The 25,396-nt window shown below is 37.0% G+C and overlaps 1 protein-coding gene and 1 non-coding gene across 2 annotated transcripts in view; both read left to right on the top strand.

The window, feature by feature from the left end:
• The window catches only part of LOC575556 (multiple PDZ domain protein), an 83,397-nt gene extending 81,090 nt beyond the window's left edge, over positions 1 to 2,307 (top strand). Inside the window, exon 41 of the mRNA XM_030996296.1 lies at positions 558 to 2,307. Coding sequence (XP_030852156.1) covers positions 558 to 828 — 271 coding nt within the window. The 3' untranslated portion in view covers positions 829 to 2,307. The remainder of the gene's footprint in view (positions 1 to 557) is intronic.
• Positions 2,308 to 22,211: 19,904 nt separating this feature from the next.
• On the top strand, positions 22,212 to 22,284 carry TRNAI-AAU. The gene has a single exon. It is a non-coding gene; the product is annotated as a tRNA-Ile (tRNA).
• The last annotated feature ends 3,112 nt before the right edge of the window (positions 22,285 to 25,396 follow it).

Raw genomic sequence — 25,396 nt, 5'->3', positions numbered from 1 at the left:
TTCTATGAACCCGCACTTTAAGGATTCTCTGAATGTGTTTGAAGAAGGATGATTGAGAAATAGATAATGTTTCCAGTGATTTCATGGAGCAAAGGTTTATGGTTATCCACTTTCTTTGATCAGGTAGTTTCAAAAGGACTTTTTCAAATTGTCTCATTTTCAGGCCATTCCCATTTCGATCTTTTGTTTTTGCAGGTTCTCATTATTAGTACAGAAATGTAATTTTTCACAGACCTTTTCAATGATCAGCGCAAATATCAGTAAATATGTACAATTGCTTTTTTGGCACACAGGGTATTGCGAAAGAAAGCCACCTAAAAAAAAAAAAATAGCTAAAAACAGTTTAAATATTGATTTAATTTTTTAAATGAATGAGGACTGTTAATGTGTATCCCAAATTCGATAGGTTACTTAAATTGACATATTGATTATATTTGAGTCATTAATATATTGAAATAATCATACAGCTGCAACCTGTATGGAGTTAAATACGATGTAGATTATTATCAATATTTTGATGAAATCATCCCATGGATTCTAAATTCCTCTTCCCTCAGTTCTGGTGTGAAGACCGTTACCTTGGAGCGAGGACCCGATGGCCTGGGCTTCAGTATCGTCGGGGGTTACGGCAGTCCCCACGGCAACCTCCCCATCTACATCAAGACCGTCTTCAACCGCGGTGCTGCGGCCGTTGCCAAGCAGCTCAAACGAGGCGACCAGATCCTGGCTGTCAATGGAGAATCACTAGAGGGCGCCACACACCAGACTGCGGTCAATCTCCTGAAGAAGGCTCGAGGTCAGGTCATCCTGACAGTGGTGACTAATTAATTGGATTAATTATGACCTGCATCATGTAGATATCTAGTGACCTTTGACATAAGTCAGTCACCTTTGACCTGACCTGTACTTTCTGTTGTACCCAGAGACCAAAGATGTATTGCGCTATATTGGTATCAAGTGACCCTTGACATAACCACATTTGACCCCGTCTATCAATATTTCAATGGAAAATGCAAATTTGTATCGTTCTGTACATTGGTATCTGAATAACACTTGACCCTGTTCTCGGATCATGCATACAACAGAGATCAAATTTGTATTCCTTTGAATCAATATCCAATTAAAATTTGACCCTCAAATATTCAGTCCTGTTATTTAAATTGTCTATCAAGTTATTCAATTATGTATCACTCTCTATTGGTATCACATGACCTTTGACCCCGACCGGTTACATATGAGCTTGCACTGTGAAATTTGTTTCAACCAAAAGTGACATGCAGCATATAGAAAGGTCATAAAACTTTTTGAGGGCAGTGTATATTACTTGCAATCATGATAAACTTGCAGGTATTCCCGGTAACAGATATTTCCTGTCATAAAGTAAAGGAGTAGATTACATACCATATATGATATTCTTGTTCGCACCCAGTACTAAAATATTTCCAAAAAATCGAAGTTACTATTCATACTTCCATTCCTTGTAGGAACATAACGTTTCACTTTATATATAAACCCGATCATTCCATGACCGTATATTCACTTACGAGATACGACTATTAATTCATTCATTTTGATGTGTGATTTTCCAATGCGTTCAAGTGTACTCAGTACTTGGTATTTGCCTGCATCATGATTTTATCAGTGATCTGAAATTTGCTCGGGCAACAATTGCTCCAGGCTTTATTTCATCAAAGATATATATGTTGGGTTAGGGTTGGCATGCAATTGGGTTTAAGGTTAGGTTAAAATACTCACCCAAAGAAAATTAATGACAACTGATAATTATGGACAAATTATTATGGATGGACATTTTTTCTCTTGAAAAACACTAAGAATTTGCTGAAGAAACATATAGATTTCATGGAAAGGCGTGAAATGCAATTTTGTGGCTAGCTCTGTCTAGCATGTGACGTCACGAATCTTGACGCTCTACAGAGGACCGCTGAAGGCAGAAAATCTGGATCTCAAAATTAACATTTTTGAGAGATTATTACTGCGGGCCCAAACATATTTTGAAGAGGGAAATTGTTATATTTGATCAGTAAGGCTTCCCCTTTGCAATGATATGAATTTTGCATCAATTTAAACACTTTTGATTCTTTGGGTGACTGCTTTAAGGGTTAGCTATAGTGTGTGGTTTAGTTCTGGGGTTAAATTAAGTGTTTGTTAAGTGTAGGAAATTGAGCAATTTTCGCCGGAGCATGTATCGTACAACAGATTTATCACGTTAAATATTTATTCAGAAAGAAATTAAAATTGTGCAAGTATTCATTTTTGTATTCATAATAGACTTCTTACTTTGCATTGATATACTCAACATGTCCAGGCCTGATAAAAACCCGATTTAAATCGGTTTCCTTTTTTTTTTTTCCTTTTTTTTTTTTTTTTACCAATTTTTTTTTTTTCTTCCCTATTTTATCCTGATTTTCCCGATTTCCCCTTATTTTCTCTATTCTTCCATGTTTTGCCCTATTTTTCTTCTAATTTTCCCAATTTTGTCCCAATTTTCTTACTCGAAAGGGGGGAATGTTGTTAGATGCCATTTTTTTCCCCGCGAATCCTCTTCTTCTTTTTTTCTCAAGGGGGGCGTGGTTGAGGGGAAAACAAAAAACTTATTTTTTTTTAGTGCTCACTATCACCCCTGCATGCCTCACTTTGTCTCATTATATTGAAGGATATATGTCATTTTTACAAACTTATTCTTGATGTTTATCACTCAGAACTACCAATCATGATTTCATTTTTTGAAATTATGTAAATACTTATCCAGTGAGTAAACTTGTATCAATGTATGAACATGGTTTTACAGTTATGCTGCTCTGTAAAACTGAGTAAAAAATTGATGCACATAAAGCAATGCATATATCAATTCTACATATATATTGGGGTTTTATATTAACCACACTTAGGCTAAGTACCAGGCTTCTCAAACTAAATATACATAGCCTACATGTAGTTCTTCATTATAAGCGATGGAAATATATGAAAAATTGGGCTAGTTGTAAGACTAATCTAGCCAGCTTGGGTTCAACAAACTTTTAAATCATGAAACGGGGAGTAGCACCTGCTATCATGCCTACCAGTATGTTTTCTTTTATATGATTGGATATCAAATAATTTGTCTAGAATAATGAGATATGATAACCTTGGAAAGATTTTTTTTCACTTAACAACCTTGGTGATCCTACATTTGTCTGTAACATGATTTGATCCAACATTTGCTACGTGGACAAATGCTGTGGGAGACAAATTTTGTGGATTTTATTTTAATGTAGGATTAGGGTTGCAATTGGGTTTTCAGTTTGGTTCAGTGTAAGGTTATGCCTCAGTCACATCTTTGGGTATTTAGTTTGCATATTGCTGCGTATTTATGGCATTAATTAATTAAAATTTATTCCTATTTCTTGATATCAAGAAATGATTTACTGTTGTAAAGCAATGGTAATTCTTGATATCAAGAATTGAATTCTTGATATCAAGAATTGAAATCTTGATATCTAGAAATTGGAATAAATGTTAAAACGGCTTGCCATAAATTAAATATGCAGCAATCAGCAAGCCAAATACGCAAAGGTGTGATTGAGGCATGAGACTAGGGTTGAAATTAAGAATTTGGTTAGCGTAATAATCGACCATAAAGCAAATGTCATAGGAGCATGTGTCGTATAAATATATAGAAAACAATGCTCTGTTATACATGAGGCTACTATTAAGATGACATTGAAAATTAAAAGGAACTGTCCAAAATGTTTTTTCTGAATATTGAAATCAGTTCATGCGGAATTCCACCACCTTTTCTTAAAAATGCTTAATAGTGCCTTTGATTAGTAGTATGTAAATTGTAAGTCTTTAAATTTGTCACTGGTCAAATGCCACTCAATTCATCTTGACATTAAAAACAATATTGTATTCAAATATTTGTCACTTAAATATTCATCTCTTATATTCTACTGTCGATATTCAAACATAGCATTTTAACTTCAACGAATAAATGTAATACTTATATTTTATTTATAGATCATTTGGAAGTACTTTTGTCGCTGTTGGTATTCAAAGGGTGCATTTTTAATCCATGTTCATAGATGATTAATAGTATTTTAACTCATTTTTCATATTTACTATTATAGTTTATGCCTATAAAGTGCCTTGATTATGGAAACTAGCCACTGGGTTCTAATATTGACATCGATCATATGTATATTTTTATGAATGTTTAGTTTGAATTAGTTCACATTTTATTGTTATATATGAATGATGCAAATAAATTAAAGTACTTACCTGCATATCCTTTATATTGATGAGTCTGTTTAATTCTCATCTGTGTTCCTAGTGATATGAATGATATTGGTGTCAGAATAGTTAAAGTTACAATCATGATGATAACTATAATGATGAATCATACTATTATAGTGGTTATGATGGTGATGATGATGGTGGGGATGGTGATTATGTTGATGATGGTGATGATGAAGATGGTGATGATGATGGTAAGATGATGATGGTGGTGATGGTGATGATGAAGATGGTGGTGATGCTGAAGATGATGATGATGGTGGTGATGATGATGATGGTGGGGATGGTGATTATGTTGATGATGGTGATGATGAAGATGGTGGTGACGATGGTAAGATGATGGTGGTGATGGTGATGATGAAGATTGTGGTGATGCTGAAGATGATGATGGTGGTGATGATGATGATGATGATGATGATGGTGGGGATGGTGATGATGTTGATGATGGTGATGATGAAGATGGTGGTGACGATGGTAAGATGATGGTGGTGATGGTGATGATGAAGATGGTGGTGATGCTGAAGATGATGATGATGGTGGTGATGATGATGATGATGATGGTGATTATATTGATGATGATGGTGGTGATGATGGTGGTGGTGATGAGGGTGATGATGATGGTGATGGGGATAATGATGATGGTGGTGATGATGGTGGTGGTGATGGTGATTATGTTGATGATGGTGGTGGTGATGATGAAGATGGTGGTGATGGTGATGAAGATGGTGGTGATGGTGATGATGATGATAGTGATGATGATGATGATGATGATGATGGTGATGATGATGATAGTGATGATGATGATGATGATGATGATGGTGATGATGATGATGGTGGTGGTGATGATGATGGTGATGAGGATGATGGTGATGATGAAGATGGTGATTATGAAGATGGTAATTATGTTGATGATGATGATGATGGTCGTGGTGATGATGAAGATGGAGATAATAGTAATAATCTTGATCATGATGGTGGTGGAGATGCAGGAGATGGTGGTGGTTAAGTATTTAAGGTGATGACGAGGAGAATACGAGTTTCCCATATTTTGTAAATTATAATATATGCTATCCTAAAATGTCGACATCCTCGTTGTTGTGATAAATTGCCGGTACATGTCAAACACTTTGTACAATAAGTATATCATTAATCCGATACATTTCATTTCCCTTTCAACTTCTCTCTTTCTCTTCCGCATACCCCTTGTTCTGTTCATCATAAGCGTTATATTGCGAAACCCCAAAGGTTATTCATCTCAAATTATCAGCTCTGAATTTTGTCACGAATCCTAATTGGGCTAAATCGGGTCGCCCTTATCGCTTCAAATAAATAAACGAATTTAGGATTGACGTTTGAACTGATAAAGTTGACAACTGATATCCGTTATATCTGAACAATCGTCTGAGTGATTGATTTAAAAAAGTATTGTACGTGGCTAAGGGTTTGCACTTCAGAACCCCCCCCCCCCCCCTCCCCCTGCCCTCCCCCTCAATTTTTTTTTTTTTTGTCATTCAACTTTGCCCCAATTTAATTTTAAGCGACATTAACTTGATGATAGTGCAAGGCTCATTTCCCCCATGATACACCAATCACTGTAAACCATTTCATTAAACATACATTTCTCCTATTCGCGAAATACTCCTGTTTCTGCTCTCTTAACGCTTTAGATACGAATAATTTGGGTTCAACTCTCACTTCCTTTGTGTTTTCTTTTTCTATCTATACATGCATTTATCATCTCCCTATTCTGTAAACTGAATGTTCCACTATAGGAACTTGATAGTATCATAGGCATGTGTTTTATTTAGGCTTCATTTTCAACACGATTTTACTGTACCGTTGGACTCTGATATACTTGATGCCATTTGCGTATGTTTTATTTGTTTGGTTTTGTTTCCATCGGATGATCCAAGTAATGACCTAAAACTTTAACGCCAAAAATTTCGTTTCATTTGGCATCCATATTTTAACCGAGTCCCTTGCTATTTGAAACATATTTAGCCCATTGTTCGCGGAATTATTTGGCTTTGGCTGTGTATATGGACATCGCTAGAAAGAATTGGACACCTCCCCCCCCCCCCCCCCACCCTATTAAGAATTACTGTTCATGAATCAATACATTATTGTAGACTTGTCTAGCACGTTGAAAAGGAAATAGGAAACATTTGATTCAAAGTTAGCATCCTTTGAATGAACGTCAGCCCGCAAAATTGTTCCAACAAGACCACCCCCCCCCCCCCAAAAAAAAAAAAAAAAATATATATATATATATATATATATATATATATATATATATATATATATATATATATATATATATATATTATATCGACGTTCCTTCGTAACAGTTTGCTCTCAATCACACAGATCATCCACAAATAAGATTTTTTTAAAAAAATAGAGAATGATTTGATGTTCCTGCTGTGCAAGGGCATCACAATGCATGATAAAAAAAATTAAAGTGATATCTTTTTCCTGCATGCAGTACAAAGAACTTTGCATTGCGATATGAAAGCTCAATATTTACTGTCGAGATAAATTGATTTGGTATTTGCAGCTGCAGGAAAAGGAACTTTGCATGGGTTTCATCAACATTAAGATAGAAGAAGTGCATTTTTATCGATGAATAAACAAAAAAAATGATAAAACCGCGGTGCTTGTCCTCCCACGAGGTCGTAGACAGGACATAGTCTGATTGCAATTGTAATCATATTTGACATGACTGGGCAAAGTCCATTCTCCTTACAAAAGAACATCTTCACAATAATCAAAGTAAATAAGGCGTATACATTTACATTGTATTGTGGTAGATCTATTTATATTATGCAAACTAATATAATTACATTTATAACAATCAATGTAGGCCTATAAGTAAAGTTAATTTCAACAACTAAGTGAAATAAACAACATTTCATTCACCGGCATATAAAAATAGTAGGCCATCATTGAATATAACTTTATTACTCAAACAGTAATACATTATAATTTGTATTACACGTCTATGAGGATGCGAGGAATGATTTTCATCTGTATCCTAAAGGACGATTCTTGTAAAAAAATAAAGTAACTATTTGTGTTATATATCTAAGGGGGAGATGTACTGAGTGATTTATCATTATTGATTTACCAATAGAAGCCATTGGACTCTTTCAAATCATGTCACTAGCTTGCACGCCTGGGTTTATTTTAAAGGATATGAGTTGTAGTCATTTATGTATGGACACATAATTATTTGCTGAGGGTGAGGGAGACTGACCTCTTTGCCCAGATTTAAATAAAACATTGGAAGCGAGCATAATGTAAAACCTTCAATACATACATCTCAACGAACTATCACATTCACCCGGTGTCATATCATTGTATTTCAATATTCAGGGTGTGAATTGTATACCTTAATAATTGTTGCTAAGTAGGAAAACGATTATGGCTATGTCTTGTAAAGGTTTGGCCTCTCACCCAAGGTTTATATATTTCTTTTTTGGCCACTGCCTTCCTCACTTTATTCATCTTATGTATTGTCATACATTAGTCTGTTTATATATGCCTTTTTTAAAAATATCTATTGATCTCTTGAGGAGAAATAAAAGAAACGGAAACGGAATATAAGGCCTACCTATAACAACACGAGATTCCTCTTGTTTCATTTTATTTAAAATAACAAAGAATACAAGAAAACAAAGTAAAATAATAAATACAATAATAAAAGAAGAGAAACTATCAACTAATATGCATATGGATTACCAAAAGAAATCTTGTTTCTGTAGAAGGGTCTCCTCATTAGCTGATGCCTAATACTTAAATATACATTAAAATACATAAATATACACAAATATACATGAATATATATGAATATATAATTACATAAGATATATACGATTCAATATCAAGAAGACGCAAAGATCAATCGTAAGATCATTTAAAATAAAGTCATTTATAATTATGTTGTGCAGGTCGTAAGGGTGAGCCGTTTTAAGAAGGAAAGCAAATATCACTTATATTTGTAAAAGAAAAGCGGCTTCGGCCTGAAGAAAAATTTGATTTGCATTAGTATTTGTTTAGTTTACTTACATTCAAATAAATTTAAAATTCAAACCATATTAAAGATAAAGGCACAATGGTGTTTCATAAAGGAGATAATGTTGCATCACATGTATAGTTGCATGAGGTATTGATGTGTGAAATTTGCTTTTAATCTATTTAAATACAATTTTTCGTGGTGGTGAATGAAGTAACTTATTCTTTCTTCATAATTCATAATCAGCTTTCCTTCACATAATTTAAAAAAAAAAGATATGGATCTGGTCCATGTGGGGATCGAACCCACGACCTTCGCGTTATTAGCACGACGCTCTGCCTGTTGAGCTAACGGACCTATTCCTGGCAACGGGCGAGCTTTTACGGTACTTATAGTTGACTGTCTCTCGGATCTACGCTAGTCTGCATTTCAAAGACTTTAATTTGACACTACCATGATTGATTTAAAAAACATTGAATAGAAACCATCCGCGGTCTCTGGCCTATGCAGCATGCCATCAGCCTGGTCTCAAAGTGCAAACACCATTACATAAAACAAAGGACAAGGTTTGGTTGCTATAGAAACATATTGTATTGTAATTTCCATTGTGCCTGAATCGGGGTCTGCATAATAATATATGCAAACTAGACTACGCCATCTGCTGCTGCGCATAACATGCGCAGACGGTATTGAAATTGATGGACCGATCAAAGGTCACGCACTGTATACGATACAAAGTAGCCCCATAGAGATATATATATATATATCTCTATGAGTAGCCCACAATTCGTAAGAGATAATAATAGACATGGGGGGGGGGGGGAGCTCCAAATACTTTTTATTTCTTCTTCTTCTTCTTCGGTATACTCCTCAATGTCCCGTTAGGAACCCAACGAGGAAGATTGACTACTTTATAATAGATATCTTGACTACTGTCGATCCGAAAGGTCGTTTTTTGTGGAAAGAATGAACTTTTTTTTAATGGAAAGAGGTACTTAATTAGTGAGCCTCTCCTTTGCACAAGATATTGTCCTTATACATGGACGAATTCTTGAAAAGTTACGTAAAGAGCCTCTCCGATTAAATATAGGCCTATAGAAAATAACGTTTTTATTTAAAAAAATGTCGTCCCCTCCGAATTTGGGGTGACTGCGACAAATTAAAAGAATAATATTGTGTATTATGATAAAATCCTATAAATGTGGATTTAAAAAAACTTTCATTTCATGGATTCGAACATTTAATAAAAATACAAGTGGAAAAGTTGTAATTTGTTTATGCTGTTTGGATTTCCATATCATTTTCTATAGGTGCCCGGAGAGGCAACGGTGTCCTCTCTCTCTGCTTTGTCATTAAATAATTAGGGTGAAAGTATAAGCTGCAAGGATAAAACAAAACAAAATATATGTGGTATACAGATTCCAAGTCGAGGGAATATGGACGGCAAAAAAAGAAGTTAAAAAAGCATACAGTATGCGGATGATTGTTGATTCATTACGGTAAGCAGATATTGTTGTGAGGGAACTTAATTGTTTTAGAAATTTTTTGGTATTTCTATCAACTGTAAAAAGCCGGAAATAATATATTTAGTGCAGGATCTAAAAAAAAATGGAATGGAATTGGGATACATTTTTCGGCTGAGCCAGTAAAATGTCTGGGGGATATATCTAGGTAGAAATGAAGAAAAAGTTAAAGCTTTAAATTGGGATAAAATTTTTGTTTAAATAAAGTCATAATTCATATTGAGTTTTCGCTCAAATTATTAAAAAAAATATACATAAAAAGTTATGGATCTGGTCCATGTGGGGATCGAACCCACGACCTTCGCGTTATTAGCACGACGCTCTGCCTGTTGAGCTAACGGACCTATTCCTGGCAACGGGCGAGTTTTTACGGTACTTATAGTTGACTGTCTCTCGGATCTACGCTAGTCTGCATTTCAAAGACTCTAATTTGACACTACCATGATTGATTTCAAAAACATTTTACATAAATTTCTGACAATCTCTGGGCATACAGCATGCCATCGACCTAGTCTAAAAGTGCAAACACTTTTACGTAAAATAAAGGACAAGGGTGTGTTGCCATAGAAACATAATAGTATTGTTATTTCCATTGTGCCTGAATCAGGGCCTGCGTATGCAGACTAAATCTACGCCTTAGGCTGCTGCGCATAACATGCGCAAACGGTAATGAAATGAATGGACCGATCAAAGCTCACTCATTGCACGATACGTGGAGGGGGGGGGGGGGGGGGGACTTTTCACTTCTTTTTCTTCGGTTTCACTCCTCAATGTCCCGTTAGTAACCAAACAAGGAGGGTTGACTACTATATAATAGATATCTAGGCCAAAATTAGGGGGAAATTATCAACCAAAAGCACATTTTCAACTCATTATCTAATCAAACTGCATTAAACAATTTTAGATCATTTGCCCGGATCATTCAATTTGACACTAAAAACATGGTGATTAGAGGTTTTACTTAAAATGTATCTTTAGAACCCGATTTCAACACAGGCAAACGCATCCTCAATACAATACATATACATGTAATATGGGCCAAACTTGATTGTCGTTTTTGTGGAAATCCTGCCGGAAACAGATATGAGCCTCTCCTTAATTGCACAAGATATTGTCCTTGTCATGAATTCTTTTTAAATCACATGAAGTCATCTTTTCAGTTACTTAAAAATGTCATTGTTAATCAATCCCAATTCCATTAAAAGTGGTATCAAAATTTCTTTTTTCTTCATTATGACATCTTTAAAACGCCGCATGTTGGTGCAAGATTTCCTTGAAATATTATTCACAACTGAAATCATTTGATGCTATTTCCGTTAAAAGTGCTGCTTTTTTTAGACGCCCCCTCCGATAAAGGGCTGACTGCTACAAATAAAAATGAAAAATCTCTGAAATATTTTGTATTGTTTTTTATTATTATATGTGTATTATCTTTTTTTTTTTATTTTGATAAGTTTTATTGGTCAGAAAACACAATGATTGACAAAACATGCGCTATATTTTTGGCAGAAAAATTAATAAATAATCATATTGTTTTATATTAAAGTGTAACATAAAAAAACATAGCATGCTACTTCTGCATACCCCGGCCGCACAGACGATACGAGCATCAGACCGACACTAAATGGAAAGAGAGAGGTTAAGAAGTAAAGAACATTTATCCCCCCCCCCCCCCCCATCGGTCCGTAGTCGGCTCGGAGGCACTTCCGGGGTATAACGCACGATATAATCTGACCATTTCTATTAGGCCTACATAATAAAATATATCATCAAATACACCACAACATGAAAATAAAATTTTGTATACACAAAAAAAGAAATGTAAGAGTAATATATCCCTTGAAACGTTTTGTACGTTAAAAGTTTATCATTACGCACGACAGAAATACTTGCTAATGTTTTGCCACTTTGCCATATGCTTCTCAAATTTGTTTTTCTTTTTTGCAATGTCTTCTTCTGTTGATTTATGAGACAAAATTTAATAGTTAAATTGTTTCAAAGCAGGCGTAATCACTTGATATTTACAACGTAAAATAAACTGTTTACCGAGTAAAGTAAGAAAATTAAAAGCTGAGATGGCTTGGCTCATAATGTTTTTGCCTGAAAAAATATAAACGGGATTAAAATCCGTCACTCTAATTCTGCGTATACATTCCAATCTTATTAATAAACAAGGTATGCTTAGTTTGTGTGGTAGTGGCAGGTAACGTACAACCAGGGGCGGCCGAGCGACTTCCAAAGTGGGGGGGGGCACCAACAAAAAAGGGCACTTTCTGGAAAAAAAAGGGCACCAACAGTGGGAAATCTCAAAGCGAAAATATACAATTTTTTAGACATTGGTATACACCCCTACATTGTGATTACATTATCAGGGATGATTTCAATATTTGTTTCTCTTCATACATCATACAAGATATCGCTTAAGCATCATACTTTACAGTTGGGTGTGATGTCTGAATATGCATTTACGAGCGAGCAAAGCGAGCGAGAAATTTTTTAAACATCTGTGAGGTCGCAGTGCGAAAAATTACATCTTATAAAGAGGAAAACAGTCAATCGTGATGGGGTTATAAGCACATTCTCATAATGGAAGACTGAAAAGACCTTTGATAAGTAACATAATTATATCATCTTTAAATGCGAGCGAGCGCAGCGAGCGAACTTTGGGGGAAATTGCTCTTAGTCGCCTTAAATAAGGGGCACGTTTAATGATTACATGAAAAGGGGACAATTATCAAAAAGGATGAGACACTTTTAGAAAAGAAAAGGAGCACGTGTCAAAGTACAAAGGATAATTATAAGAGGTGAAAATGAGGCATTTTTTCACCTGAAAAGAGGCACTGACCAGTGATGAGAAAGAGGCGTTTACGAAAATGGGAAATAGGCATTTGTTGACGGAAAAGGGGCACCCATCAGATTTTGATAGGGGCATGTATAAGAGGTGAAAAGGGGATAGGTCCCTTATTAGAAAGGAAAAGGGGCATATATCATTATTAAAAGGGGGAATTATCAGAGTTGAAAAGGGGCACTGACCAGATATGAAAAGGGGCACTTATGAAAATGTAAAAGGGGCATTTGTTGAATGAAAAGGGGACACCGCCTCTGCGTACAACTAAGCATGATATTTAACACAGTATGCCCTCCGCTTATTAATTTTCTTTTTAATTCGTTGGTCTCCTAGGAGAATTCAAATTTCTCTCATTCCCTTTTTTTCTTGTCCCCCCCCCCTTATTTTGGTGGGGGGCTACATTTAAGGGGGGCTTCTGACCCTAAACCTCCTACCCTGGACACGCTAATGTAGAATGTTTGATAAATCTCAAGTAGCGAATTTCAAGGAGGAGTTAGGGGGCTTTTTGCCGCTCCTGACAGATTCATTTCTGATCAAGAAAAAAAGGTAGCCACCATTCTAACTATAGATCAATAAGTGAACGATTCCAAAGGGAAACGAAACAAAAATGTTTAAAGAAAATGTGAATTCATTATCAAACTGTTTTTTCATCACATAACACATTTGGGCGGTAGACCCCCCCCCCCCTCCGGCGCCCTGCTGTACGAATTCCAGGGTCCTAAACAAGTATAGCTCTAAGAAAAAACATAAATGAATATTTCTTGATGTTCTATAATCTATTTAATCAGCCATATTTCATATTGTAATAACTAATATCATATTATATGGGCAAACTTAAAGAGTAGGCCTACTGTAGATAGGCCTACTATTTTCTTATTGCAGAATACTATTTTTAGCTATTGCAGAAGACACCCATACTTTTGTGGACTATTATTATTCCTACCCTGACCACTCAAATCCATTGTTTTTTTTTAAGTTGATGATATTCATGATAGTGTCAAATTAGAGTCTTTGACTGCAGACTAGCGTGAATCCGAGAGACGCTAAACTATAAAGAACAAAAATGCACACCGCATCGCCAGGAATAGGTCCGTTAGCTCAACAGGCAGAGCGTCGTGCTAATAACGCGAAGGTCGTGGGTTCGATCCCCACATGGACCAGATCCTCATCTTTTTATATATTTATTTTGTTATAAATAATAATTAAAGTGAAAGCTGAGTACAAACCATTACTTCATTCATCTGTCAGTAATAATTGTCTTTCAATATTTTAAAAGCAGATTTCACACATGAATACCTTATGCAAGTCATGTGACGCAACATATCATTTTTTCATTAAACACCAACATGCCTTTATTTTTAATACGACTAATGATGTAATGGTTTGAATTTTAGATTTAATCGTGGAAGGAAATGATGGGTCGTGACGTTTCTAAGAGGAGGGGTAAGTTATTACCTGGACTGAGATTAAACAGAAATGGGAAAGTGAAGGAAAGGCCTGCAAGCCCGTAACCATAGACAGTGACGGGGAAATAGATAGATCGATAGATAGAGGTATAGATGGATTTTTTTTGGTGAGAAAATAGAAGGAGAAAAGTAATACAAATCTATGTGGAAAAAAATAATGGACGGGTTGATAAACAGTAACTGAAAAAAAAATAATAATAATCAGCACACTGTATAATAAAGTATTTTGAACAAACTTCCAACTATTAAGGTAAGTGTGGCTAAATCTTTAAACAAAATGAATGGATGGGACCACTAATCAATTTTTAAATAAAATAAGAAGCTGTGGACTACGACCCTTAACATAAAAAAAATCCTCTACAGAGGAATGTTCCTGTTTGGGACCGGGGGGGGGGGGGATGCGATGAATTATTGATAATTTATTGCATTTTTTTTTTTTTTTTGTATGTATAAGGGCGACGACGTACCCTAGCCCCCGCTGCGTATAGTCATTATTCAATTGCTAAGGAATGGCCTCGTTATTTCGAGGCCCCAGAATAAAAACCGTGTCGATCAGCTATATTAGTGCCCTTTCGTGTGGCATTAATCCTCATTACTGTCAGTAGCATAGTAGCACACACAAGCTTTAGCAGTCAGGAAAAACAAACACTCGCAAATTATTAGTCAATAAAAACTGAGAATGTGTACAATTATTTAGATGTAATACATACTAAACAGCATCATTGCAATTTCATTCATTTTTGTGAGTTTGTAAGAAAATAATGGGCCCAGACTTTTCAAGTATTATAACTTTTCTGCAATAATTCGTTGTTTGTTCCTAATATTTAGTTATACATACTCCCAGACTGTTGGTGATAAAGGTGGAATAATATTTTTCCCCAATATATGGAATGATTTTTGACAATAATTTAATCATAAAACTATTATTATTAAACAACGAATTATTGCAGAAAAGTTATAATACTTGAAAAGTCTAGGCCCATTATTTTCTTACAAACTCACAAAAATGAATGAAATTGCAATGATGCTGTTTAGTTATCGAGCATGGGTCCGCTAGCTCAATCGGCAGAGCGTCGTGCTAATAACGCGAAGGTCGTGAGTTCGATCCTCACGTGGACCATATCCTATCCTTTTATTTATATTTCCAAAAGGTAGAATACTTGAAAAGTCTGGGCCCATTATTTTCTTACTAACTTACAAAAATGGATGAAATTGCAATTATACTGTTTAGTTATCGAGCATGGGTCCCCTAGCTCAATCGGCAGAGAGTCGTGCTAATTTATTTATTTATTTATTCATGTTTTCTTTGTAAAAAGCAGGGTAGTCCCATTCCAGCCCGACGTTATACGTGTAACATAGTACTTAACAAGCCTGGGCCCATAATTTTCTTACAAAATCTCAAAAATAATTATAATATTGCAACGAGGCTTTTTTAGTTGTCGAGCATGGGTCTGCTAGCTCAATCGGCAGAGCGTCGTGCTAATAACGCGAAGGTCGTGAGTTCGATCCTCACGTGGACCATACCCTATTCTTTTATTTATATTTCCAAAAGGTAGAATACTTGAAAAGTCTGGGCCCATTATTTTCTTACTAACTTACAAAAATGGATGAAATTGCAATTATACTGTTTAGTTATCGAGCATGGGTCCCCTAGCTCAATCGGCAGAGCGTCGTGCCAATTTATTTATTTATTTATTCATGTTTTCTTTGTAAAAAGCATGGTAGTCCCATTCCAGCCCAACGTTATACATGTAACATAGTACTTGACAAGCCTGGGCCCATAATTTTCTTACAAAATCTCAAAAATAATTATAATATTGCAACGAGGCTTTTTTAGTTGTCGAGCATGAGTCTGCTAGCTCAATCGGCAGAGCGTCGTGCTAATAACGCGAAGGTCGTGAGTTCGATCCTCACGTGGACCATACCCCATTCTTTTATTTATATTTCCAAAAGATATAATACTTGAAAAGTCTGGGCCCATTATTTTCTCACAAACTTTCAAAAATGAGTTTAATTGTAAGGATGCTTTTTAGTTATCAAGCATGGGTCCGCTAGCTCAATCGGCAGAGCGTCGTGCTAATAACGCGAAGGTCGTGAGTTCGATCCTCACGTGGACCATACCCCATTCTTTTATTTATATTTCCAAAAGATATAATACTTGAAAAGTCTGGACCCATTATTTTCTCACAAACTTACAAAAATGAGTTGAATTGTAATGATGCTTTTTAGTTGTCGAGCATGGGTCCGCTAGCTCAATCGGCAGAGCGTCGTGCTAATAACGCGAAGGTCGTGAGTTCGATCCTCACGTGGACCATACCCCATTCTTTTATTTATATTTCCCAAAGGTATTTACCTAATACTTGAAAACTCCCTGCCCATCATTTTCTTACAAACTTACAAAAATGAGTTGAATTGTAATGATGCTTTTTAGTTGTCGAGCATGGGTCCGCAAGCTTAATCGGCAGACCGTCGTGCTAATAACGCGAAGGTCGTGAGTTCGATCCTCACGTGGACCATATCCCATTCTTTTATTTATATTTCCAAAAGATATAATACTTGAAAAGTCTGGGTCCATTATTTTCTCACAAACTTACAAAAATGAGTTGAATTGTAATGATGCTTTTTAGTTATCAAGCATGGGTCCGCTAGCTCAATCGGCAGAGCGTCGTGCTAATAACGCGAAGGTCGTGAGTTCGATCCTCACGTGGACCATACCCCATTCTTTTATTTATATTTCCCAAAGGTATTTACCTAATACTTGAAAAGTCTGGACCCATTAGTTTCTCACAAACTTACAAAAATGAGTTCCATTGTAATGATGCTTTTTAGTTGTCGAGCATGGGTCCGCTAGCTCAATCGGCAGAGCGTCGTGCTAATAACGCGAAGGTCGTGAGTTCGATCCTCACGTGGACCATACCCTATCCTTTTATTTATATTTCCAAAAGGTAATAATACAGGCGCGCCTGAAGCAGTTGGAGATTTTTTTTTTTTTTTTTTTTTTTTTTTGGGGTGGGGGGGGGGGGGGGGTGGGGGTGGGGTAACCATTCCAGGGGGCTCACCATCCAGGGGCAATGACTTTATGAGCAAATACGTTTTTTAGGGGGAGGGGGGAGGGCAAAAAAACATATCTGAATCACCACCACTCTTACATATTTAATTACTGTCAGATGAGCATCCAATGTCCTTCTTTAGGCCCCTTGGTGTGGTCTAGAGGGCGTAGCCCCTGTACGCTCAGGGGTTTTAGGCATTTAATTACGAGATGGGCATATTTTGATACCCCATTTTTGTTTTTGGCAGGTCGCTCATTTTTTTTCTCTCTATTTATCTTTTGCTCTTTAACATCCTTTTTCAAAAGAGTTCCGGGGCGCTGGAGCCCCAGAGTCTCGACGTTTTACAGGCCCTGACACGAAAGCTTCTAAATAAACATATCTTTTCATCTGACTGTACATTAGGGAATTTGTGATTTTCCAACAAAGACATAAAAAGGTACGATTTTATTTATATATTTCTAAAAGGTATAATACTTGAAAAGTCTGGGCCCATTATTTTCTCACAAACTTTCAAAAATGAGTTTAATTGTAATGATGCTTTTTAGTTATCAAGCATGGGTCCGCTAGCTCAATCGGCAGAGCGTCGTGCTAATAACGCGAAGGTCGTGAGTTCGATCCTCACGTGGACCATACCCTATCCTTTTATTGCTATTTCCAAAAGATATAATACTGGAAAAGTCTGGGCCTATTATTTTTTACAAACTTACAAAAATAAGTTTAATTGTAATGATGCTTTTTAGTTGTCGAGCATGGGTCCGCTAGCTCAATCGGCAGAGCGTCGTGCTAATAACGCGAAGGTCGTGAGTTCGATCCTCACGTGGACCATACCCTACCCTTTTTTGCTATTTCCAAAAGATATAATACTTGAAAAGTCTGGGCCCATTATTTTCTCACAAACTTTCAAAAATGAGTTTAATTGTAAGGATGCTTTTTAGTTATCAAGCATGGGTCCGCTAGCTCAATCGGCAGAGCGTCGTGCTAATAACGCGAAGGTCGTGAGTTCGATCCTCACGTGGACCATACTCCATTTTTTTATTTATATTTCCAAAAGATATAATACTTGAAAAGTCTGGGCCCATTATTTTCTCACAAACTTTCAAAAATGAGTTCAATTGTAATGATGATTTTTAGTTATCAAGCATGGGTCCGCTAGCTCAATCGGCAGAGCGTCGTGCTAATAACGCGAAGGTCGTGAGTTCGATCCTCACGTGGACCATACCCCATTCTTTTATTTATATTTCCCAAAGGTATTTACCTAATACTTGAAAACTCCCTGCCCATCATTTTCTTACAAACTTACAAAAATGAGTTGAATTGTAATGATGCTTTTTAGTTGTCGAGCATGGGTCCGCAAGCTTAATCGGCAGACCGTCGTGCTAATAACGCGAAGGTCGTGAGTTCGATCCTCACGTGGACCATATCCCATTCTTTTATTTATATTTCCAAAAGATATAATACTTGAAAAGTCTGGGTCCATTATTTTCTCACAAACTTACAAAAATGAGTTGAATTGTAATGATGCTTTTTAGTTATCAAGCATGGGTCCGCTAGCTCAATCGGCAGAGCGTCGTGCTAATAACGCGAAGGTCGTGAGTTCGATCCTCACGTGGACCATACCCCATTCTTTTATTTATATTTCCCAAAGGTATTTACCTAATACTTGAAAAGTCTGGACCCATTAGTTTCTCACAAACTTACAAAAATGAGTTCCATTGTAATGATGCTTTTTAGTTGTCGAGCATGGGTCCGCTAGCTCAATCGGCAGAGCGTCGTGCTAATAACGCGAAGGTCGTGAGTTCGATCCTCACGTGGACCATACCCTATCCTTTTATTTATATTTCCAAAAGGTAATAATACAGGCGCGCCTGAAGCAGTTGGAGATTTTTTTTTTTTTTTTTTTTTTTTTTGGGTGGGGGGGGGGGGGTGGGGGTGGGGTAACCATTCCAGGGGGCTCACCATCCAGGGGCAATGACTTTATGAGCAAATACGTTTTTTAGGGGGAGGGGGGAGGGCAAAAAAACATATCTGAATCACCACCACTCTTACATATTTAATTACTGTCAGATGAGCATCCAATGTCCTTCTTTAGGCCCCTTGGTGTGGTCTAGAGGGCGTAGCCCCTGTACGCTCAGGGGTTTTAGGCATTTAATTACGAGATGGGCATATTTTGATACCCCATTTTTGTTTTTGGCAGGTCGCTCATTTTTTTTCTCTCTATTTATCTTTTGCTCTTTAACATCCTTTTTCAAAAGAGTTCCGGGGCGCTGGAGCCCCAGAGTCTCGACGTTTTACAGGCCCTGACACGAAAGCTTCTAAATAAACATATCTTTTCATCTGACTGTACATTAGGGAATTTGTGATTTTCCAACAAAGACATAAAAAGGTACGATTTTATTTATATATTTCTAAAAGGTATAATACTTGAAAAGTCTGGGCCCATTATTTTCTCACAAACTTTCAAAAATGAGTTTAATTGTAATGATGCTTTTTAGTTATCAAGCATGGGTCCGCTAGCTCAATCGGCAGAGCGTCGTGCTAATAACGCGAAGGTCGTGAGTTCGATCCTCACGTGGACCATACCCTATCCTTTTATTGCTATTTCCAAAAGATATAATACTGGAAAAGTCTGGGCCTATTATTTTTTACAAACTTACAAAAATAAGTTTAATTGTAATGATGCTTTTTAGTTGTCGAGCATGGGTCCGCTAGCTCAATCGGCAGAGCGTCGTGCTAATAACGCGAAGGTCGTGAGTTCGATCCTCACGTGGACCATACCCTACCCTTTTTTGCTATTTCCAAAAGATATAATACTTGAAAAGTCTGGGCCCATTATTTTTTACAAACTTACAAAAATAAGTTTAATTGTAATGATGCTTTTTAGTTTTCGAGCATGGGTCCGCTAGCTCAATCGGCAGAGCGTCGTGCTAATAACGCGAAGGTCGTGAGTTCGATCCTCACGTGGACCATACTCCATTTTTTTATTTATATTTCCAAAAGATATAATACTTGAAAAGTCTGGGCCCATTATTTTCTCACAAACTTTCAAAAATGAGTTCAATTGTAATGATGCTTTTTAGTTATCAAGCATGGGTCCGCTAGCTCAATCGGCAGAGCGTCGTGCTAATAACGCGAAGGTCGTGAGTTCGATCCTCACGTGGACCATACCCTATCCTTTTATTGCTATTTCCAAAAGATATAATACTTGAAAAGTCTGGGCCCATTATTTTTTACAAACTTACAAAAATAAGTTTAATTGTAATGATGCTTTTTAGTTGTCGAGCATGGGTCCGCTAGCTCAATCGGCAGAGCGTCGTGCTAATAACGCGAAGGTCGTGAGTTCGATCCTCACGTGGACCATACCCCATTCTTTTATTTATATTTCCAAAAGATATAATACTTGAAAAGTCTGGAACTATTATTTTCTCACAAACTTACAAAAATGAGTTGAATTGTAATGATGCTTTTTAGTTGTCGAGCATGGGTCCGCTAGCTCAATCGGCAGAGCGTCGTGCTAATAACGCGAAGGTCGTGAGTTCGATCCTCACGTGGACCATACCCTATCCTTTTATTTATATTTCCAAAAGGTAATAATACAGGCGCGCCTGAAGCAGTTGGAGATTTTTTTTTTTTTTTTTTTTTTTTCGGGGGGGGGGGGGGGGTGGGGTGGGGTAACCATTCCAGGGGGCTCACCATCCAGGGGCAATGACTTTATGAGCAAATACGTTTTTTAGGGGGAGGGGGGGGGGGAGGGCAAAAAAACATATCTGAATCACCACCACTCTTACATATTTAATTACTGTCAGATGAGCATCCAATGTCCTTCTTTAGGCCCCTTGGTGTGGTCTAGAGGGCGTAGCCCCTGTACGCTCAGGGGTTTTAGGCATTTAATTACGAGATGAGCATATTTTGATACCTCATTTTTGTTTTTGGCAGGTCGCTCATTTTTTTTCTCTCTATTTATCTTTTGCTCTTTAACATCCTTTTTCAAAAAAGTTCGGGGGCGCTGGAGCCCCAGAGTCCCGACGTTTTACAGGCCCTGACACGAAAGCTTCTAAATAAACATATTTTTTCATCTGACTGTACATTAGGGAATTTGTGATTTTCCAACAAAGACATAAAAAGGTACGATTTTATTTATATATTTCTAAAAGGTATAATACTTGAAAAGTCTGGGCCCATTTTTTTCTCACAAACTTTCAAAAATGAGTTTAATTGTAATGATGCTTTTTCAAGCATGGGTCCGCTAGCTCAATCGGCAGAGTGTCGTGCTAATAACGCGAAGGTCGTGAGTTTGATCCTCACGTGGACCATACCCTATCCTTTTATTGCTATTTCCAAACGATATAATACTGGAAAAGTCTGGGCCTATTATTTTTTACAAACTTACAAAAATAAGTTTAATTGTAATGATGCTTTTTAGTTGTCGAGCATGGGTCCGCTAGCTCAATCGGCAGAGCGTCGTGCTAATAACGCGAAGGTCGTGAGTTCGATCCTCACGTGGACCATACCCTACCCTTTTTTGCTATTTCCAAAAGATATAATACTTGAAAAGTCTGGGCCCATTATTTTTTACAAACTTACAAAAATAAGTTTAATTGTAATGATGCTTTTTAGTTTTCGAGCATGGGTCCGCTAGCTCAATCGGCAGAGCGTCGTGCTAATAACGCGAAGGTCGTGAGTTCGATCCTCACGTGGACCATACCCTATCCTTTTATTGCTATTTCCAAAAGATATAATACTTGAAAAGTCTGGGCCCATTATTTTTTACAAACTTACAAAAATAAGTTTAATTGTAATGATGCTTTTTAGTTGTCGAGCATGGGTCCGCTAGCTCAATCGGCAGAGCGTCGTGCTAATAACGCGAAGGTCGTGAGTTCGATCCTCACGTGGACCATACCCTATCCTTTTATTGCTATTTCCAAAAGATATAATACTTGAAAAGTCTGGGCCCATTATTTTTTACAAACTTACAAAAATGAGTTTAATTGTAATGATGCTTTTTAGTTGTCGAGCATGGGTCCGCTAGCTCAATCGGCAGAGCGTCGTGCTAATAACGCGAAGGTCGTGAGTTCGATTCTCACGTGGACCATACCCCATTCTTTTATTTATATTTCCAAAAGATATAATACTTGAAAAGTCTGGGCCTATTATTTTCTCACAAACTTTCAAAAATGAGTTCAATTGTAATGATGCTTTTTAGTTATCAAGGCTAGCATGGGTCCGCTAGCTCAATCGGCAGAGCGTCGTGCTAATAACGCGAAGGTCGTGAGTTCGATCCTCACGTGGACCATACCCTATCCTTTTATTGCTATTTCCAAAAGATATAATACTTGAAAAGTCTGGGCCCATTATTTTTTACAAACTTACAAAAATGAGTTGAATTGTAATGATGCTTTTTAGTTGTCGAGCATGGGTCCGCTAGCTCAATCGGCAGAGCGTCGTGCTAATAACGCGAAAGTCGTGAGTTCGATCCTCACGTGGACCATACCCCATTCTTTTATTTATATTTCCAAAAGATATAATACTTGAAAAGTCTGGGCCTATTATTTTCTCACAAACTTTCAAAAATGAGTTCAATTGTAATGATGCTTTTTAGTTGTCAAGCATGGGTCCGCTAGCTCAATCGGCAGAGCGTCGTGCTAATAACGCGAAGGTCGTGAGTTCGATCCTCACGTGGACCATACCCTACCCTTTTATTGCTATTTCCAAAAGATATAATACTTGAAAAGTCTGGACCCATTATTTTCTCACAAACTTACAAAAATGAGTTAAATTGTAATGATGCTTTTTAGTTGTCGAGCATGGGTCCGCTAGCTCAATCGGCAGAGCGTCGTGCTAATAACGCGAAGGTCGTGAGTTCGATCCTCACGTGGACCATACCCCATTCTTTTATTTATATTTCCCAAAGGTATTTACCTAATACTTGAAAACTCCCTGCCCATTATTTTCTTACAAACTTACAAAAATGAGTTGAATTGTAAAGATGCATTTTAGTTGTCGAGCATGGGTCCGCTAGCTTAATCGGCAGAGCGTCGTGCTAATAACGCGAAGGTCGTGAGTTCGATCCTCACGTGGACCATACCCCATTCTTTTATTTATATTTCCAAAACGTAATAATACAGGCGCGCCGGGAGCAGTTGGGGAATTGGAGGGGGGCAACCATTCCAGGGGGCTCATCTTCCAGGGGCAATGGCTTAATGAGCAAATACGTTTTTTGGGGGGAGGGGGGGGGGGGCAAAAGAAATATCTGAATCACTACCACCCATACATATTTTATTTTTAATCAGACAAATAAGACAAGCAGAATACAACAGTATGAAATAAATCGGGCCAAAATATGAAAGCTATGTGTGTTTGAAATATGAGATCACTAAATTTCAAATTGGCAGTTTGATCAGTGGATTGTGACGTAGTCGCGGATAACTCTCCCGTTTTTGTCGTGTACACAAATATTATTAATTTATGTTTTTCTCTCAAGTGCCATGTTCTTTGGGACACTTATCAAAATATATTATTATAGGTCCTCTAAAGAGAATAGATCCTGCTGAGTCATATATCTGTGGAAAAAAAAATGAATTTTAAATCTTTTTGTGTGTTGGAACAAAAGGAAAAGTTGTTTACAAAAACATTACATTGACATTACCGATTCTGACAATTTGAAGTCCTATACGCACAGTGATTTTCTTTTCATCTTCTTTTCCCCCTCTATATCTCTATCTCTCTTTCATAATTTGCACTCCTCCTCTCTTTCTTTCGACCCCTCTTTCTCTTCCCATCCTCTCTCTCTTTTTAAATGTCAATCTTTCGGCAAAATAACTCTACGTCTGATTCACCTCCCTCTTTACTACCAGATGGATAATTTATGATTAATGATAAAATAACAATAACGCTACTTCTACTAATATTATATCAATGGTACTACTAATAATGTCAATGATAGTAATAATAGCAATGATGCTAGTCCTGTTTACCCTGGATAACCTCATCAGTATGAACACCGTTCTCCTTGAGGGCCCTACATTCATGTTATAAAGCCTACATCTCTCACCATCTCACCCCTCCCTTCTCTCTCACTGCCTCTCTCTCTCTCTTTCTCTCTCTCTCTCTCTCTCTCTCTATCTCTCTCTCTTTCTTTGATTTACCGCGCTTCGGCATAATTGCATACTATATGACTATTCTTTATGAAACGTTTATTTCAATTTTTGTCTTCCTATTCACGTTCAGAAAATTCTCTCCAAGCTCCCACCCCCATCAAACTTGGCACAACGTCAAAATAAAATCAATACAATCAATAGATGCAGAGCAGAATTCAGAACTGTTCTGTTGTACCATTGTTACAATGGTACAATCAACAGTGAGATCGATGTAGTGGTAAACGTCTTAAAAATGGCGTAGTATGTGTGAGGGTGGGTGTGTGCGTGTGGGTGGGTGTGGTGAAGTGACCTTACCATTCCCTCGTACAGGCATCCTTCACAGAATATTCAAAGGAAAGAATTTTGTTTGGCCTTGAAATGGAGGCCTTTGTTGTTTATGTTAACAGAAGTGAAAGTACAACACAAGGTCATAGAATAAGTAGGCTAGTAACACGTAAAAATGTATCATGTCAATTTTTGTGTGTAATTCTATTCTCCATTTTCTTGATGTTTTAACTTTAGGGTGCCTAAAATTCAAGAATAAAATTGAATCATGAAATTAAATCCTGTCATTTTAGTAGCATCATCATTATCACCACCACCACCCTCCTCATCATCATATTCAACATCCCAATTGTTATCATCTGATCATCATCATCATAACTACGATCATCATCATTACGATCATCATCATTACCACCCCATCACAATCATCATCATTATAAATATTGATCATAACCATCACCATCATCATTACCACCACCATCATCACCATCACCACTATCACCATAATCATGATTATATCATCATCTTCACCACTACCACCACCATCATCATCAAAAACACCACCACTACCATCACCATCGTTGCACCACCACCACCACCAGCAGCAGCATAGTTACAAATATCTGAGAGCAATAAATGCACAAATTTCAACTTATTTATATTTCACTTGGTTTATTTTAAAGATACTTTGAGATGCAACAGCACGTTGTATTATCTCATAGACCTACCCTTGTTTGTTTGGCAGTAGGCCAACTTCTCTTTCAAATTGATAGAAAGTCGTAA

This window comes from Strongylocentrotus purpuratus, unplaced genomic scaffold (genome assembly GCF_000002235.5).
Source record: "Strongylocentrotus purpuratus isolate Spur 01 unplaced genomic scaffold, Spur_5.0 spur5_contig_855, whole genome shotgun sequence".
NCBI classification, from domain to species: domain Eukaryota; kingdom Metazoa; phylum Echinodermata; class Echinoidea; order Camarodonta; family Strongylocentrotidae; genus Strongylocentrotus; species Strongylocentrotus purpuratus.
The sequence above is the reverse complement of the archived record's forward strand: the minus strand, read 5'-3'. Positions and strand labels throughout refer to the sequence as shown.